We start from the raw sequence: 17,456 nt of genomic DNA, 5'->3' as shown, positions 1-17,456 counted from the left end.
TAAATAAATAGTGTATAATGAAGTGATCATCAACTGGTAGAAACACCGTAGTGTTTCTCTTTTTCAAATCTGTCATCTTAGCAATGCTACGGTCGGACTGTTACTACTTTATTCAATCCACACTGTTCTTCAGTCTTACGTGAGTATACGCTCAACTAGTATGGTATTTTGACTGATCAGTTTATAACAATGACCGTTGTAAATTTCAAATAATATTTTCCCATGGTGACTACATCAAATTGAACATTCACAACGGATTCATTATTGATTGCAATGATCACATAATCACATATACAGAATACTGCTCATTTCTAAACTAAATGCTGTAAAACTCTTATAATATAATTCAGCTTTTATTCAATGAAAAAACAATTCAGGTGAATATCAAAAACGATTTCAGTTATTTAATCAACAGAATGGCTTCAGTCGATACGTTAACAAACAGAAAATTGTATAAAACTTGTTCAAATAATTGAAACGGTTAACAGAATATAAAGAAGTTTCCAGATGAAATACAGAATAAAACAACTCGATCAAAATAATAAAAACAAACGATAAGCCATTTCTGTAAATCACGGATTACTTTTCTTTCTCTTATACATCCAAATAGCACAACCGATGCATATGACACAGAAAGCGACGACGACGACTACTGGTATCCCGATATACAAGTAACGAGGTGTGTTATTATGTTTACTGCCTCCATTTATTTCTGAAGTGGTGTCCTGAAAGAGAAACGAAACGGTAGCATTAATACTAAATATTAAATATTCACCGAACAAGGTTCAGTTTATTGCAGTATTTTTCCGAAATTTATCTTCAGTGTGAATTTCAGTGATTACTTTGTTCTGCGCTCTAACAACGAGAGTCTACAAACTTTCACTAATTATCCAAACATAATATACCATTTCCAACGGAATACGCTTCATCACTCAAACCGATTTCATCGGTGATTCATGGCAATTCACATTGACATACGCTTTCATATTGGATTTCTGAAGTCACTTAAAGCTCAGTGAGCTCAAAAATTAATATGACTCCATGCATTTGTGTTAAACAACGTTTCTGTTCATTGTTTGTTGTTACCAAGAAATGGAAGCGTATTCGTTAAAATGAAATTTTCTTCCGAGTAATCGGATGTACAATGTGGATTGTAGCAATGTTGTAAACAATCTATGAATCTTAACAATTACTTACTTCAACATCATAATCATCGCTGTTAATGCAGATATTAGCCTTTTCAGACCAGATACATTTCACACTTGATGTTGTCGCATTTTGGCATTTTTCAATGGAATTGTGTATTGAACAACTTACTGGGAAAAAAGTTAGGGAGACGGCATTTCAAGTTATCAAACAAAAGATACGTGAATAACAAAACGTGTAACTGATATCAGTTTTATCATCAATCTATATCTTGTATACCGTTTCTGCATGTGTAAAGTGCACAATCAATTCGTGAGCTCACTAGCACTGATTATTTCGAAATCAGTGCATGAAGGTCAGCAGTTCTCAGACCGAAAACTTATTTTCAATGTTGTTGATTCGATGGAGAGACAAAAGAAGAGTGACTTTGTTTTTCGAATCATCATTGTGGCTTCCACAAAAACATTCTCTTTAACCTATCATGTGATAGAAGGTTTCAAAATATGTGGCCACGTTCTAGTCTGTTTAACGTCAGCACATCAGACTCATTGGATTAGTGAAAATAATATTTTGTTCGACAAATACTGAAGGCGATCCGAACACTAATGTATCGAGTGATTCTTCCAGAATCGGAATGTTATTCCAATAGTCTAGCACATGGTGAACTGAAAAGTATCGGCAGACACTCACTTTACACATTCATGAGAAAGGAAACAGTCTTATATTGTGTAAATCGTCAGTAATTTTGTTACTGTACATATATATCGACTATGATAAATTGCGATTTGAAAGCGTGACTTGTCTACACCTTCGATTTATCGAACAAGCATGAGAAAGAAGAGATTTTAGAAATGAAACTAATACTTTCAAGATGACCACAATTACATGTTGTGTTTCAGTGACTACAATCACTCAGATAAATTGGATATCGTATAAACTGAATGAAAAACTAACGAACACGTCCTCGATAATACACAATCTGCCAACAGACCATATACGTTTCCGAGCATTAAATCATCTCATCCATCGTTTTGTGGCGTGATTTCTATGTAAATTTTGTGAAAGTAAAGACTTCTGTAGTAAGTCAAGTAGAGTCCTTATTCATGTGGAATATCCAACAGCAAATCGACGTGTAATTATTAATTGCAAGGGAAGCGTCAACAGAGAAACAATACTGGATATCGTGAAATGGCTAAATAAAATTACACTTGGAATTTATGATATGATGAAACAGAAGTGATATATTCAAGTGTGGAATTACTCGATGCTGATTAAATAAGGTTTAACATACTCTCGATAGGTATAGGCTCCACTGACGTGTCACTTGTCATCAATTCTGCAGGAGTTGTTATTTCAGGTTCTGTCACATCTGTAAATTTGAAGTAAGTAAAGTCTTCTGTAGTAGTTCGAATTGAGTGCTCAATCATTTGGAATATCCAACAGCACACCGACGTGTAATTAATAATTGCAAGGGAAGCGTCAACAGAGAAACAATACTGGATATCGTGAAATGGCTAAATAAAATTACACTTGGAATTTATGATATGATGAACCAGAAGTGATATATTCAAGTGCGTAAATATTCGAGGCTGATTAAATAAGGTTTAACCTACCTTCGATAGGTTTAGGCTTCACTGACGTGTCACTTGTCATCAATTCTGCAGGAGTTGTTATTTCAGGTTCTGTCACATCTGTAAATTTGAAGTAAGTAAAGTCTTCTGTAGTAGTTCGAATTGAGTGCTCAATCATTTGGAATATCCAACAGCACACCGACGTGTAATTAATAATTGCAAGGGAAGCGTCAACTGAGAAACAATACTGGATATCGTGAAATGGCTAAATAAAATTACACTTGGAATTTATAATATGATGAAACAGAAGTGATATATTCAAGTGCGGAAATATTCGATGCTGATTAAATAAGGTTTAACATACCCTCGATAGGTTTAGGCTCCACTGACGTGTCACTTGTCATCAATTCTGCAGGAGTTGTTATTTCAGGTTCTGTCACATCTGTAAATTTGAAGTAAGTAAAGTCTTCTGTAGTAGTTCGAATTGAGTGCTCAATCATTTGGAATATCCAACAGCACACCGACGTGTAATTAATAATTGCAAGGGAAGCGTCAACTGAGAAACAATACTGGATATCGTGAAATGGCTAAATAAAATTACACTTGGAATTTATAATATGATGAAACAGAAGTGATATATTCAAGTGCGGAAATATTCGATGCTGATTAAATAAGGTTTAACATACCCTCGATAGGTTTAGGCTCCACTGACGTGTCACTTGTCATCAATTCTGCAGGAGTTGTTATTTCAGGTTCTGTCACATCTGTAAATTTGAAGTAAGTAAAGTCTTCTGTAGTAGTTCGAATTGAGTGCTCAATCATTTGGAATATCCAACAGCACACCGACGTGTAATTAATAATTGCAAGGAAGCGTCAACTGAGAAACAATACTGGATATCGTGGAATGGCTAAATAAAATTACACTTGGAATTTATGATATGATGAACCAGAAGTGATATATTCAAGTGCGTAAATATTCGAGGCTGATTAAATAAGGTTTAACCTACCTTCGATAGGTTTAGGCTTCACTGACGTGTCACTTGTCATCAATTCTGCAGTAGTTGTTATTTCAGGTTCCCTCACATCTGTAAATTTGGTGAAAGTAAAGACTTCTGTGATAGTTCAATTTGAGTGCTTAATCATTTTGAATATACAACAGCAAATCGACGTGTAATTATTAATTGCAAGGGAAGCGTCAACAGAGAAACAATACTGAATTTCGTGAAATGGCTAGATAAAATTACACTTGGAATTTATGATATGATGAACCAGAAGTGATATATTCAAGTGCGTAAATATTCGAGGCTGATTAAATAAGGTTTAACCTACCTTCGATAGGTTTAGGCTTCACTGACGTGTCACTTGTCATCAATTCTGCAGTAGTTGTTATTTCAGGTTCCCTCACATCTGTAAATTTGAAGTAAGTAAAGTCTTCTGTAGTAGTTCGAATTGAGTGCTCAATCATTTGGAATATCCAACAGCACACCGACGTGTAATTGTTATTTGCAAGGGAAGCGTCAACAGAGAAACAATACTGGATATCGTGGAATGGCTAAATAAAATTACACTTGGAATTTATAATATGATGAACCAGAAGTGATATATTCAAGTGCGTAAATATTCGATGCTGATTAAATAAGGTTTAACATACACTTGAATGTTTCAAAGCTCACTAACGTGTCACTTCTTATCCATTGTCGAGGAGTTACTATTTGAACTTTTCTCACATCTGAAATTCATTTTAAAAAAACGCCTAAAATTTTGATTTCACGTGAATTAAATAACAATTCGTTTCATCATTCACATGTACCGTAAAATTAAGACTTAAACATTTCTGATCACAGATAGAGTGTTTTTCATACTAAATCCTCACAAAACATGCTCTACATCATTACTGATATGGAAAGCGGCCAGTGTTTAACTAGTAAATGAAAAATGATAAAATTGAATTTCTGATTCAATTTAAAACATTCTCAGTGTAACATCTTCAAGAAACATGTTCAACTCGGTGCAATTCTTTCGACATTTCAAATTACACATAGTCAACATTGAGATTTACTGTTCAAGACTAAGTTACATATTTCAACCGATCAGTGTATACGGTTTGACCAAATATTTAGTGCATTGTCTCACATTTAATGACAAAACATTGTATCCCACCGAATCGCTTTCACTAAACGCTCATCTTGAAACTCAGCTTGACCTTAAGACAACACATGATCACTTCAGTATGGCATGAAGATTGAGCATTGTATACAACAACTATCAGTTACAAGCATCACTCTTTTGTTTCTGTTTGAGTAGTGATATGACCGAGGACTACAACTGGGACTGTTTGTTCCGTGAGTGAATGAGCGGGTGAGTGAGCAAGTGAATGAATGAGTGGATATATGGTCTGTCAAATATTGTCGTTCATATATACCTGTCGTGATCAGTCCGTCGTTAAATGTATGTGTAAGCACTCTCCAGTAGCTATACACAATTTTACTGTGATGATATTCACACATCATGGTTCTATCATTTGGAATATTGGGTTAGGAAAACGTCAGAAAATGTGGATCACGAAATTCACTGTCTGTGTAATTTATCACAAAAGACTGAAACAGAACCGTTACAATTTCATCACAACAACCCAAATGTAATTTGTTACAGTGATAAGAATGACCGTTGTTGAATTAAAAACACATGTAATTTGATTTCAATACAGTGTTCCATTGTTCCAAATACATTAGACATTTTCATTATTGGGTTTCACTAAGATTCTTTATCGGGTGTAACTACAAAAATTCCATTCAAGAATTGTAAACATATAATTGACGTTGAATATCCAGTATACAGTAATTTTTGTACAGTGATTTTACGAAACGTATTTCGACTTTATCCTTCACGATTATCCTCAACACTTTATTTGCACTTCGATCGATTTGTCTTACATTCAAATCAACTAATCATTGTAGACTGTAATACAGTTATACATGATCACTGTGAGCGAAAACAGCAGGCTACTATGTTGACATGCAGATGTCCGTGTACGAATGGAAAGTAATATAACACTTTTCCGGCGGCCTGCTTGAATATCTGGGCTACCTGTTCCTTCGATCTATATATTTCTTCAAGTTATCTGTTTTGTTGTTCGTTTTAGCATATCAATATGTCTATTGTGCTGACAATCTATTCGGGCGCGTTTATGAAAAGTTTACAACCTTTCGCTATACGGGATACAGAAAGGTACAATCAGCGACATCATGGTGGCTGGCAATATGCATTGAAACGAACAAACATTAATCAAATGCGGATTATCGAATTCCTAACATCTAACTGGTCATCATTCGAAATTTATCGTCACAATCGATCAAGATATAAGAAAAAGAAACTTGTTGAAATACTTTATGCTGAGAATTCTATGTTGTACGAAAAGTATAATGTTGAATAAAGCTTCTTATAATAATAACAGAAATCTGTCGACATGGTTACTCTACATCAAAATACCAGCAATAATTGTTACCTGCACACTGAATTACACCTTCAATTATAGAGGTCAGTGGACTTTCCTCTCGTTCCGTGGGGATCTGAAAAGAAGTATTGGAAGTATCAAACACTGACATTCAAAACTATACACACTGTGAAACGATCAACAGTTTAAACACTAAATCCCTCAGAATATTCTGCAATGTCCTTTCCGAACAGCTTATCTCCAGAAGACGAAATAAATCTTGTCATAATATGACTGTTTCCGTGCTGTACTCTGAAGTACACTGTTTGTCCTTATCTATTGTGAAGAGACATCATCGTTTCTTTTGATGACTCTTCACTTCTAATTATTCACTGGTTTTAGCAAGTGGTACATTAAAGTGTGTGTCATTAAATGATTAATAATAGTGTCACATAGTCCGTTTGCACATTACAAAAGTTGATCTCTTTCTGTCGTATTCAATGTATCTTGATACATTTGACATTATTGATACGCAAGAAAGAGTGGGTTAAGCTATAGTACTTTAAACAAAAGTTTATTTCCATTCAATTGTACAACTTACGTTTGCATAATAGAGGGATATCTTCCCACCGGAATGTATCACACTAGTTATCTTGGCTTTCATACCTGCAAACAAAAGACTATTGATATTTGGAATTCTTAGGGAATGATGATGAGCTTGTTACTGTTAGGTGTGACAATGTATAAGCCTACTTACAAAAAATATCCAATTTAAGCAAACATATACCGTGTTATCTCAAATGTTTTCCTTCGTTGAATTCGTTATAAATAATATCAAGTGGACCTCATGCAAAACTTACGAACACAATGTATTCAAAATGAATGTCAGCTGTTTAGTCTTCGGAACCCGAGAAGAATACAATTCTGCGTAATATTTTCTATCATTACTCCCAAATCAGTCGACACTAGGAACACATGACTTGCGTTGTAGAGTGTTTGTTCACAAACGGAACTTGAGAATTTAATTACTCATTACCACACTGGTTAATCGCTCAATCGACTGACTCCGACCATGTCGTTTACAAATAACACAGATTTATTTGTTGAAGATGTGAAGTGAATAGATTCAGACATATTGTTCCAAGGATTTACTGATTTAATGAGGTAATATTTAGGAATGACTGTGTCGACGAATGTGGTCCGTGCAGAAAATGGCTTTGGGACGAACATATAACACAATTCATTTGTTACAATAAACAGACTTCACATCAAGTTCCATTGAAGCCAGTCAACGATGATGAATCTGTGCATCAGTGTTTCCACATCTGAGATGGCATTGTAACTTCATTCATCCATATATTACTCGTCAAGCCTAGTCTCCTTCAGTCTATGTCAACTGTTCTTCGAGTCCTAATCATTGTGATTAATTGATCAATGGATTCCACGTACAAGTCCACCCTCATTTTGCAAAAGCGTTATGTATTCCTACTTCTGTCAGTCATTGGGAAAAATTGAATTACACAAACTGAACAGGCAGGTGTGAGCAAACACGATGAGTAGTTTTAAGTGTTAAGATTTCATATGATATGAAATGACCATTCAGTGTTCGCTTACTTGTACCGTCATGAAGCATCCGAAAATACCAATTGACAGCAATGAAATCATCTGAAAAAAATGAAAATCGAAAAGATATTTGTATATCTGCATAATGAATATCTACCTCTTTTAATAAATATACATTCTAACAAAAAGTGTATTGGCAGACGAGTTATCACCTTCCTTCCTTCCGAGATTTAACTGAACTGGTACATTTAAATGAACAATCATCATTCGTTGATTAATTGTGTAAGGAAGGGCGTTGGTTTTAATGTCCTTATTTTATAAACAGGATAATCTAAAAAGTGTTAAACATCCAATGGTCCACAGGTAGCGACTAAAAGATATTTAACTTTGGTGAATCAACTAAGTGTCAGAAAAGAGTTGGAAGACGTCAAGTATAATTTGAGAGTTCATAAAGTTAATGACTCAAACTGATCTGTTGAACAACATTGCTTAGTGTTGCACATGCGATCAATTTGATTCATTTAATCTAGAAAGACGAACCGTGTCGGTGAGACATCTTTCGCATAGTTTCTTAAATAGACTGGATAAAAGATCATTTTCACTCAGCAACCACATCGCTTGGTTTATAATTTCTACTGAATCGATTTGTGTTTATTTTGTAGTGAATCCCTGTGTTTATTTGATATTTTAACTTGACAGTAATAAATACATGCTGTGAACACATGTTCTGGTACCAAATCACAGAAACAATATAGTCACTGTGAACTGGTCAGCTTTCGTGTAATAATCAAGCTAAATACTGAACCACTTATGCACAACAAGTGTGTGAGAACAAACAAAAGAAAACATTATGGGATAATAGAAAAACTCACTGTTGTCTACCATCTCATATTCAGGAAAAGATTTGCCGTAAACATAATGATATATATTTCCGAAGTACTTTTTTTCTCCGAATATTTTTATTTCGCCTATATTCAATGAAAACATACAATTTGCTTGAAATTCTATAATGGATGAATGAAATAGTTTGAAATGAACTGGAGACAAAAATGAATTTCGTGAACTTTAATTAGTTTGCTGTAAGACATCGAAAGTTTGATCAGTTCAACAAGAAGAAAAAGGAATCTATCAAACGTTTTGAATGTCAGAAAAAGCATAAAACTGATTCATTGAAGAAATTCTAGCAAACTTGATTCATGGAATGAATTGCGATTAACAAAACTCAATAACAATTTCAAGTGGAAGAAAAACATTATCTTACCATCACGAGAAATCTCAAATCTATTGACGTTATTACCGTAATATTTAAACGAAAATTTCGGTGTAGCATTCTTAAAAGATGCAAACATAAGAATTAGTAGTTCCATTACAAAATGTAGTCAACTGACCTGAGGGGTACTAAATTTTTTAAAACTGTCACTAACAACTGGATAAGTCTGATAGTGACTTATTGTTCGTGAGTAATAATAATGGTGAGACTGTGTATGTGCATTAGCATCTGACTGTATACTTACATTTTTATATAAACCGTCTTCCGAAATCACATTTTCATATGTCGCTAATTCAGGGTTTTTGCAGATATCCTGACAGTCGAAGAATATAGAAAGCACGATGACGACCAAATAAACCGGTATCAACAGACCAGATAGAGAAGTATATCTAAAATGGTTGATATGAAGAAAACAATGTTATCTCGTTGAATCAGACCGAAATTCATATAGTACATACAATAACTTCGTGTGTTCAGTCAACACTCACCTCATCTTTCCGTTCAAAATAGTATAACAATCTTACTAGAAATTGTTAGGTTTATATAGATTTTTCAGGCGTATGTTTGTTTCTTTCTGACTTTCTATGATTCAAAGTAACCATCGCAAAGATCTAATTTCATAAAATCATCTTTTCATTGTTAACCAATTATTTCGTTAGATGAATCCATTATTATCCAATATCTTTGTAGCTATCGAGGACATAGGCAGATATTTATCCACCATTGGTTGAAATTCCTGACAGCCGTTGATGAAAATGCTTTTGGATATGATTGGCAATACTTTAAAATAAGTGATTGGTTTATTTGTAGCTCAAAATGTATGCTCATGTGTTCACGAATAAACACTTTGTTACGTGTAATAATCTGTTAATGGGCTGTCAATGGCGCATTAATTTGACTTGATTGGTTAAGATCAAATTGCCACAAACTGTTTCAGTTGGACGTCAAAAAAGGCACTAACATTTGAACTTTATTTCAATTGAGAATATTATTTGATGAATATAAGACTATTACTGAAAACCTGGAGGCACTGAAAAACTGTTTCGTCTTAGTGAGAAACTTTTCGGCAGTGCTCATCCACAATCTCGCTAGCGGAGTTCAAACACAGCATCTTTGGTCTGGCGCGCCAATGCTTAACCTCCAGACCACCTATTTGTCATTCAATAATGTCGGTGTCTAATTTCAACAAATCCACGAGGATGTGCAACCACCCACCAATATCTGAGATAGATACCTGTCTCTACCTGAAAGGAATAACTCGACTGGTCACAGTTGCTCACAAGAACTCCGAGAATCCCCAGAAGGAGCTAGTTAACAGTAAGCACATTATAATCGTCAAGGTAGGGTTGTGGTGATTGATAAGTATTTCAAAGATATCAGAAACGATGTAGGTTACATAATGGTCCAGTGCTTTACGTTTCCAATGATAGGCTAATATTCATCGACCCATGATTTCAGTCGATAGCTTAACAACACCATACTGCGAATATGGTTGCATATGGTGATGATTCTAAGAGAAAACGACCATAAAATCAATTCGATTTAGATAGTAAATGGTTACAGTGTTTATTCATAGCTGAAGCAAGACTAACTACGAATTGACTGCCAAAACATTTGTTTTCAATTTACTTGCTTTTCACAAAAGCACGAATGTTTTGTAAAATGAGACTTACTTTCATCTCTGTTCTGTGTGAGTTGATGACTGTCAGTCACATAAACACATAATTAGAAAGCGGTATTCATTATTCTAACAACGTTTCATATCACGCCCACTACACAATAGACAATACCATATGATTTGAATAATTAAATATAATGAGGTGATAGATGAAGAGAAAGTATAATCATTGAGGTCAACAGACAGATATTTGCAAAAACACTCTCAGATAATCTACACTATTGTTACTATCTTTCAAATAATATTTCTTATGCGAAATCGTATATTAGACTAGTAGAATTCAGGTAGACATGATGATTATATGTAATATTCAACCACATCATCCTGACTGAATCGTGAAGTTACAGTCTGAACGATCCAAACAGATTTAGGAGCACGTAAGAAGCATGTGTATGTTTTGCCAAACAAAGAAGGTTTATCGAAAATAATACGTTCCTTTGGTCCAATACTATCTTCAACTCAGTTACACCAGATTTTCTAGTTGCCAAACACATTGTGGTCTCAAATGAAGTACAGAAGTGAAACATGATTGTCCGCTTGATTAAAATAGAGAAGACGAAATACAAACAATTAAATCAACAATAATCGATGATGAGGTGTTACATACAAGATGAAAACAGCCAACCCGTACTCCCATGATTCTAGCGGTGATCTGACTAAAATCACTTCGCGATTGAAAGCTATGAAGATGCCATTATCTTCCCAAAACACTGGTGGTGGAATAACTTCGGGATAATATCTTAACTGCATATCGTATGCTACATATCCCCGAATTTCTTTAGTGTTCTCATTTGCCTTATACCGTTCTCAGTCTGCACATTCAACTTTCTCAATCCGCATGACTTTCTTAACACATTTACCTTGATGACACCCCGTCTTATTGTACATTATCTTCACATTGTGTTTCCTTTATTAATAATTATATTACAATTTGTATCATTGGAATTGGCACTCGAATAATAATAAGAATAATAACAATTTTATTTTTATTACGGTTATCGCAATTATTATTTACTCCACTGATCAAATTATATTCTCCTAAAATTCATTTTTGCATATCATTCGTTTGATTATTACATTGATTACAATTAGGCACCTCACACCGAATCACTTCAATCTTCTAGGAATAACATTTCCAGCTTACAGACGACACATTTTTGAGGCATTTATCACACAACTGATACAAAGAGTCGTCACGTTTTAACACAACATTGTCTAATTCACTTGAATGTTCAATTTTAGCCGTTCTTACACTATGTTTGTGAACTTGTAACTGTAGAGGGTGATGATGAAGTTATCGAAAACACTTTCCACTACAATATTCTTCATTTCTTCCTATTTAACACAGGGATTTCTGGTGAGGTTAGTTCGTATAAAAGCAAGCTGACAGAAAACAGTTTGAAATTGATGAAGTGGAATTGTTACACCTGGAAATGACACTGGCATAGCTATACACAAAGAAGGAGAGGAATACTGTCGGTAGGTACAAGGTGTGTTATTATTGTTATAAGATTTATTCAATATTATTTATTGAACTGTGTTCAGATAATAAAAGCGGAAGTCGTGGTTCTACTAATTTGTAGATTTTCTGTAGTCACTGGTCACATACATGATTATGGATTCGATTTTATTTAGGTTTTTATAACTATTCACATGATGACCACTGGTAAGCCTTGTGATGGATATGGAGTCATTACTCAGAACACAAGATGCGTCTGTATTTTGAGGTGGTCTAACGCATTCATTGAAAAGAGGAAGTCGGGGCAAACCACATCAAAACAACAGCTTATCACCCAGCAGCTAATTGCATGATTGAAAATTCCATCGTCAATTGAAAAGCTCACTGATGGCACAAGCTGACACTTCAAAGTGGAGCGATGCTTTACCGCTCGTACTTCATGGGATTCGTTCAACTATAAAAGGAAGACATCGGATGCACTGCCGCCGAACTAGTGTATGGCGCAACCTCTGATCTTATCATGGCACAGACTTTGGATTGTGTAAACATAGTAGGTTAATTGTAGATACATTCTTCTAATGCTCTTAATTAATTATTCTATAATAATTATATATGTTTCTGCTATGGCAGGTACACGCCATTTCTACAGGCATGATTTACAAATTACAACATTCATTGTTTCACAGTACGCATCTTAAGCAGGGTTGTTAAATAAATATAATCTATAAAAGTGAAGATCAGTTCATTCCTTTAGATATACTGAGTAGTCTTGTTATGGCGTCCACGTTACACACCAGATCCGATCTCGGCATAATTGTGTTAGGATGTTGGTCGTGCTAATCATTTATGCAACGCAACTTCTTAAGTTCGTGGTTGTTATAAATTAGACTTGAAGAGCGCTTGGTGTGAACTATGACGTTGGAAAAACGCATACATCGAGTTTGTTCGAAATGTCATTAGTTCCATAGATGTGCCCCTGGAACAAGATTCTGAAAATAAGAAACCGAGGAGCAGCAAAGCACTTGTATATGAACGATAAACAATGCTTAACATTTTGTAGTGGAACAGACATGGGAATGATTAATTATTGGATCAAATTCACACTTGCTCTTTTCGTCACAGTGTAATGTGATCAGTGGCTCCAGATGAGAGAATGCAGTAATAAAGAAAAATGAGTTGTGATACTGATCACGGTGGAGTAAGTTCAAATGAAGGAATGGAAGTCAAGGTTGGATTGAGGAAGGCTGTTTTATCAGAACAGATAGTGCATATAGATAGAAAAGTGTTAATAAAACTAATAACTATATCTACCATTGTATGATTTTTTTCTTTCGTTTTTCCACCCGATGCCTGACATACAGTCCTAATTTAAAGTCCGAGTTAGCATGTTATAAACTGTCTTAATAGAATAGAATCATGGTTACTAATGGGCGTTCCATCGGTTCAGAAAGTGAGGACGTGAAAACAAACTGATTCTAGAAGAGAACGACCATTAAACTCACTTCAATTTAGATAGTAAATGGTTACAGTGTTTATTCATAGCTGAAGCAAGACTAACTACGAATTGACTGCCAAAACATTTGTTTTCAATTTACTTGCTTTTCACAAAAGCACGAATGTTTTGTAAAATGAGACTTACTTTCATCTCTGTTCTGTGTGAGTTGATGACTGTCAGTCACATAAACACATAATTAGAAAGCGGTATTCATTATTCTAACAACGTTTCATATCACGCCCACTACACAATAGACAATACCATATGATTTGAATAATTAAATATAATGAGGTGATAGATGAAGAGAAAGTATAATCATTGAAATTTTTACAAACAACTGAGGTCATCAGAAATATTCAGATGTTTGGCACTACTATTTCAGTGTTTTTCTTAAAAGAATATTTCTTGTGAGACAACGCATATCAGATAAGTAGAATTGAAGTAGATGCGATGATCATGTGCAATATTCAACTAAGTAATCTTGACTGAATCGTCAAGTGACAGTCCCTAACCCGATTAGATTTAGGAGGACGTTAGAAGTACATGATGTGTTCAAACCAAGTAAAGACTGTTCATGGAAAATAGTGTGTTCCTGTCGACCGATGTTATCTTCTGAAGCCGTCCAACCATATCTTTTACTTACCAAACACATTGTGGTCTCAAATGAAGTAGAGAAGTGAAACATGAATGCCTGCTTGATCAAAGTGCGGAAGACGAAATACAAATAGATGAACCAACAAGCAATCAATGATAATCATTATGGAACTGAAATCATGCGTCGCTGTATCATTGAATATCACTAATTGTCAATAAAACTAATGAAGATGTTTCATGAAGAAACTTATCTTCTTGACAATATCGACTCCTGAATTTGCACGATTGTATTTCCAGATTATGTTTTTGCATGTATTAGTGTGTGATATAAGAGATGGGTGTTGCAGAATAATTGCAGATGATCAGACTTATTTATGCGGGATTCAATCGAGATGAAATTGTGTTGCGCATATGAATAGTCGAGATAATCAAGAACCTTCAAATATTTGAAGAAATAATTTATAAATGGAGGGGTGTTATTTCATGGTAATCCAAGTCTTTGAGTGCTGAATAAAATAGGTTTCGTCAATTGTCGACGTAGCAGACAGTCATAAGATATCTACATTGTGTAATAGTATCGGCAGTGTTCAAAGCAACAATCTATGAAACAAAAGATGGAGATAACTGTAGTAAAATGGATATAATGCAATAATAATCCAAGGTAATCAAAACCCTTGTTTTTCTGTCTTCGAAACAACCTACAACAATCTGAACCAAATGAACAGAAAATTACAAAAAATAAACAGAACAGACGATAATGTAATCAGATTGTGCGATAAACCTGTGTATGAATTACATATGGGATGTTCAATCAGTCAGTATTGATAAACAACTACACAACTATAAGTGAATGCTACTACTTGTACTTATACTTATACTTATACACACACAAGTTCCATTGGTCACAGTTTTTCACTAAAGAGAATGCCTAGCATCAAGACCACTAACTCACAATCCAACGACCTTAATGAACACCTTCAATCAGTCCACAACGAAGCGCGAACGTCTTCCATAACCTGCAGTGAGTAGCTGCCTCACACCTGACACGATTGAACTGCACTGGTTCCAACCTCTCACTGGAAGTCTTGAAATTTTCTCTCGAAGCTAATCACTAGTGAGTACATGATGATTTTCAGTATCGGGTTGTAAAGACTGTTGAATACCACCGAAATCATGAACCGATCAACTTTAGACCACCATTTAAGCCTGGATTTTAACTGTTTGCCTGTACAATCACTCCAGAATTACAGGATTATTAGTTTTTAGTGATACGGAATTTTATTCAATTTGAAAAATATATTATCAGATATTAACTGATCGTTTACCGTGGCATAGTGTCATATTGTAGTCCTTATGACCAATGGAATTCTTCTGATCAAGTCATATTGTGATCAATGGGAGGTATATCATGATCGAAGTTAGAAATTTCAAGGTTCCTAGATTTCACGACGGTGTATATCCGTCAAGAGGATATTTTTGTTTTCTGAGGGTGAATGATGATCCATATGAAATCTGAACCCATATTATTGAGTGAATCAATCAGAAATGTTAACAACTGGGTGATTGTGTAATGGTTGCCCTATTTTTTAAACGGAAATATTTTCAAATAACCAGATCCTTTGTTAACTCCAACCGTAGCTTTTCCAAAGTTAATGCCGGTCTCAAACCCGGGTAAAAGAGGAGGGTTGGGCATAGGATTAGCTACCTCATCCCATGGAAAACTAACTTGCTAAAAAAACTCAAACCAAAGAAATTAATTAAAACCTTTTAAACTCTGCCCTGGGAGTTAGAAGGTCTTCATTTAGAAGAACTATGACGCCTCGTGTCGAAGGCCGAGTTCCTCCCGAAGTCACAAAACCGATGCGCCTTTTAACAACCAGCGTAACATGAATAACGACTGCAAAGAACTTGAAAGGATTGTCCAGGATAGGGTTGGATGGAGAGTGCTGATGGGTGGCCTATGCTCCTCCACGAGGAGTAACAGGCGTTTGTATGTAAGTAACAGCTGATAGGAATCCATGAAATAGAATTAATTCATCTTATTCTATAAGCTGTTTTGTTGTTGCTCTGTGTTATGATATTTTCAGTGAACGGATTCTAAGTAGTAAACAACATCATCTCATTCGGTCTGTAGTGACCTACTTTTACTGAGAGAACAAGATTGGTTTAATGGAAACAATCATTATTATAACCAGTTGTACCAGTGACTATTTTACTGTACTTGTTTGTTTAAGTGTACTAAAGAAATTCTTCCTTCCGTGGATTGTGACTTTGCACAAACTTACGTTCGCTCGTTGATTCAGCTTGTACCCGTTTGGCACGATCTCGGTATTCATTCGATACCACGAGATCGCCAACAAACATATCTCGTTACAAACTCCAATCGTCTTCTGATATTTGGTACGCAACCTTTCTGTAGTGGTGATCATAGTCATTCGCGACTCCACGCCGCACTACAGGTCTATCAATATGTAATGCAACCACTTTTCTTAGTAATTCAACATCCCGTTTTGTCGTGATTTTAGATAGTTGAATACAAACGACAAGAAGTTCTGGGGAGTCATCTTGAAATAAAAAATGAAATAAGATATTATTTGATTATGTGTACAATATTGTAGGTAATTCAGGGTGATAAATTTCGAAAGTTTTGTGTTTATCATTAGACACTTGAAATCTTGTAAACATCCAGAATAATCTACTGAGATAGTGGAGAAAATGTGTAGCTCAAGTGGATTATCATTATTATTAATGGCTGTATTCCATATTATATTTTGATCGATTCTGACGATAACATATTGAGTGATCGCCAGTTACATGTTAACAGTTCAGGAATTGACATCTGAATGATGTTCATGCTTTTGTATGCATATTGCCAGCAACCACGATGTCTCTGATTGGGCTCTTTTATAACTCGTACAGTGAAAGATCGTGAACGTTTCATAAACGTATCTGAATAGGTTATGCAACTCATGAACATAATGATGTATTAAAACAAACAAAGAAAATAACTTGTTAAAATGTCTAGATGACAGAGACAGTTAGCACAGATATTCAAACAGAACTTTAGCTCACTGTGCTGGATGGTTTGTTCACGAAGATTTTATTATTATTTTGAACCGATATCATCAGTACAAACTACCTGAAGTGTATGCTGATGATATCATTCAGAATAACCACAAAAGCTCTTCGACTAAACCATTCAGCTCAGAGAACAAAACTCTATGAAAATCATCCACCTGAGCTATAA

General features: G+C 34.9%; 2 protein-coding genes across 2 annotated transcripts; both read right to left on the bottom strand.

Annotated features, from left to right (window-relative positions):
• Positions 1-339: 339 nt before the first annotated feature.
• Positions 340-2,826, bottom strand: MS3_00000802 (uncharacterized protein). The gene is made up of 3 exons (XM_051208429.1): positions 2,438-2,826; positions 1,198-1,316; positions 340-725 (listed from the first exon to the last, which is right to left on the bottom strand). Exons 1-3 carry the CDS (start codon positions 2,571-2,573, stop codon positions 573-575), a joined length of 408 nt encoding a protein of 135 aa, XP_051064599.1. The 5' UTR covers positions 2,574-2,826; the 3' UTR covers positions 340-572.
• A 2,843-nt stretch (positions 2,827-5,669) lies between these two features.
• On the bottom strand, positions 5,670-9,670 carry MS3_00009755 (uncharacterized protein). The gene is made up of 8 exons (XM_051218155.1): positions 9,472-9,670; positions 9,228-9,372; positions 9,102-9,191; positions 8,975-9,044; positions 8,586-8,681; positions 7,765-7,815; positions 6,752-6,816; positions 5,670-6,286 (listed from the first exon to the last, which is right to left on the bottom strand). Exons 1-8 carry the CDS (start codon positions 9,474-9,476, stop codon positions 6,188-6,190), a joined length of 621 nt encoding a protein of 206 aa, XP_051064598.1. The 5' UTR covers positions 9,477-9,670; the 3' UTR covers positions 5,670-6,187.
• Positions 9,671-17,456: the final 7,786 nt, after the last annotated feature.

This window comes from Schistosoma haematobium, chromosome 7 (genome assembly GCF_000699445.3).
Source record: "Schistosoma haematobium chromosome 7, whole genome shotgun sequence".
Taxonomy (NCBI): Eukaryota; Metazoa; Platyhelminthes; class Trematoda; order Strigeidida; family Schistosomatidae; genus Schistosoma; species Schistosoma haematobium.
The sequence above is the reverse complement of the archived record's forward strand: the minus strand, read 5'-3'. Positions and strand labels throughout refer to the sequence as shown.

Excerpts from the sequence above, each read along its gene's own strand:
- MS3_00000802 (XM_051208429.1), bottom strand. The coding sequence starts at position 2,573 with ATGATTGAGCACTCAATTCGAACTACTACAGAAGACTTTACTTACTTC. Across the intron at positions 1,317-2,437 it reads GGAGCCTATACCTATCGAGA|TAAGTTGTTCAATACACAAT; the intron begins GTATGTTAAACC and ends CTTTTTTCCCAG. Across the intron at positions 726-1,197 it reads GCGATGATTATGATGTTGAA|GACACCACTTCAGAAATAAA; the intron begins GTAAGTAATTGT and ends TTTCTCTTTCAG.
- MS3_00009755 (XM_051218155.1), bottom strand. Across the intron at positions 9,192-9,227 it reads AAGACGGTTTATATAAAAAT|TCTCACCATTATTATTACTC; the intron begins GTAAGTATACAG and ends GCACATACACAG. Across the intron at positions 6,817-7,764 it reads GATGCTTCATGACGGTACAA|GTATGAAAGCCAAGATAACT; the intron begins GTAAGCGAACAC and ends TTTTGTTTGCAG.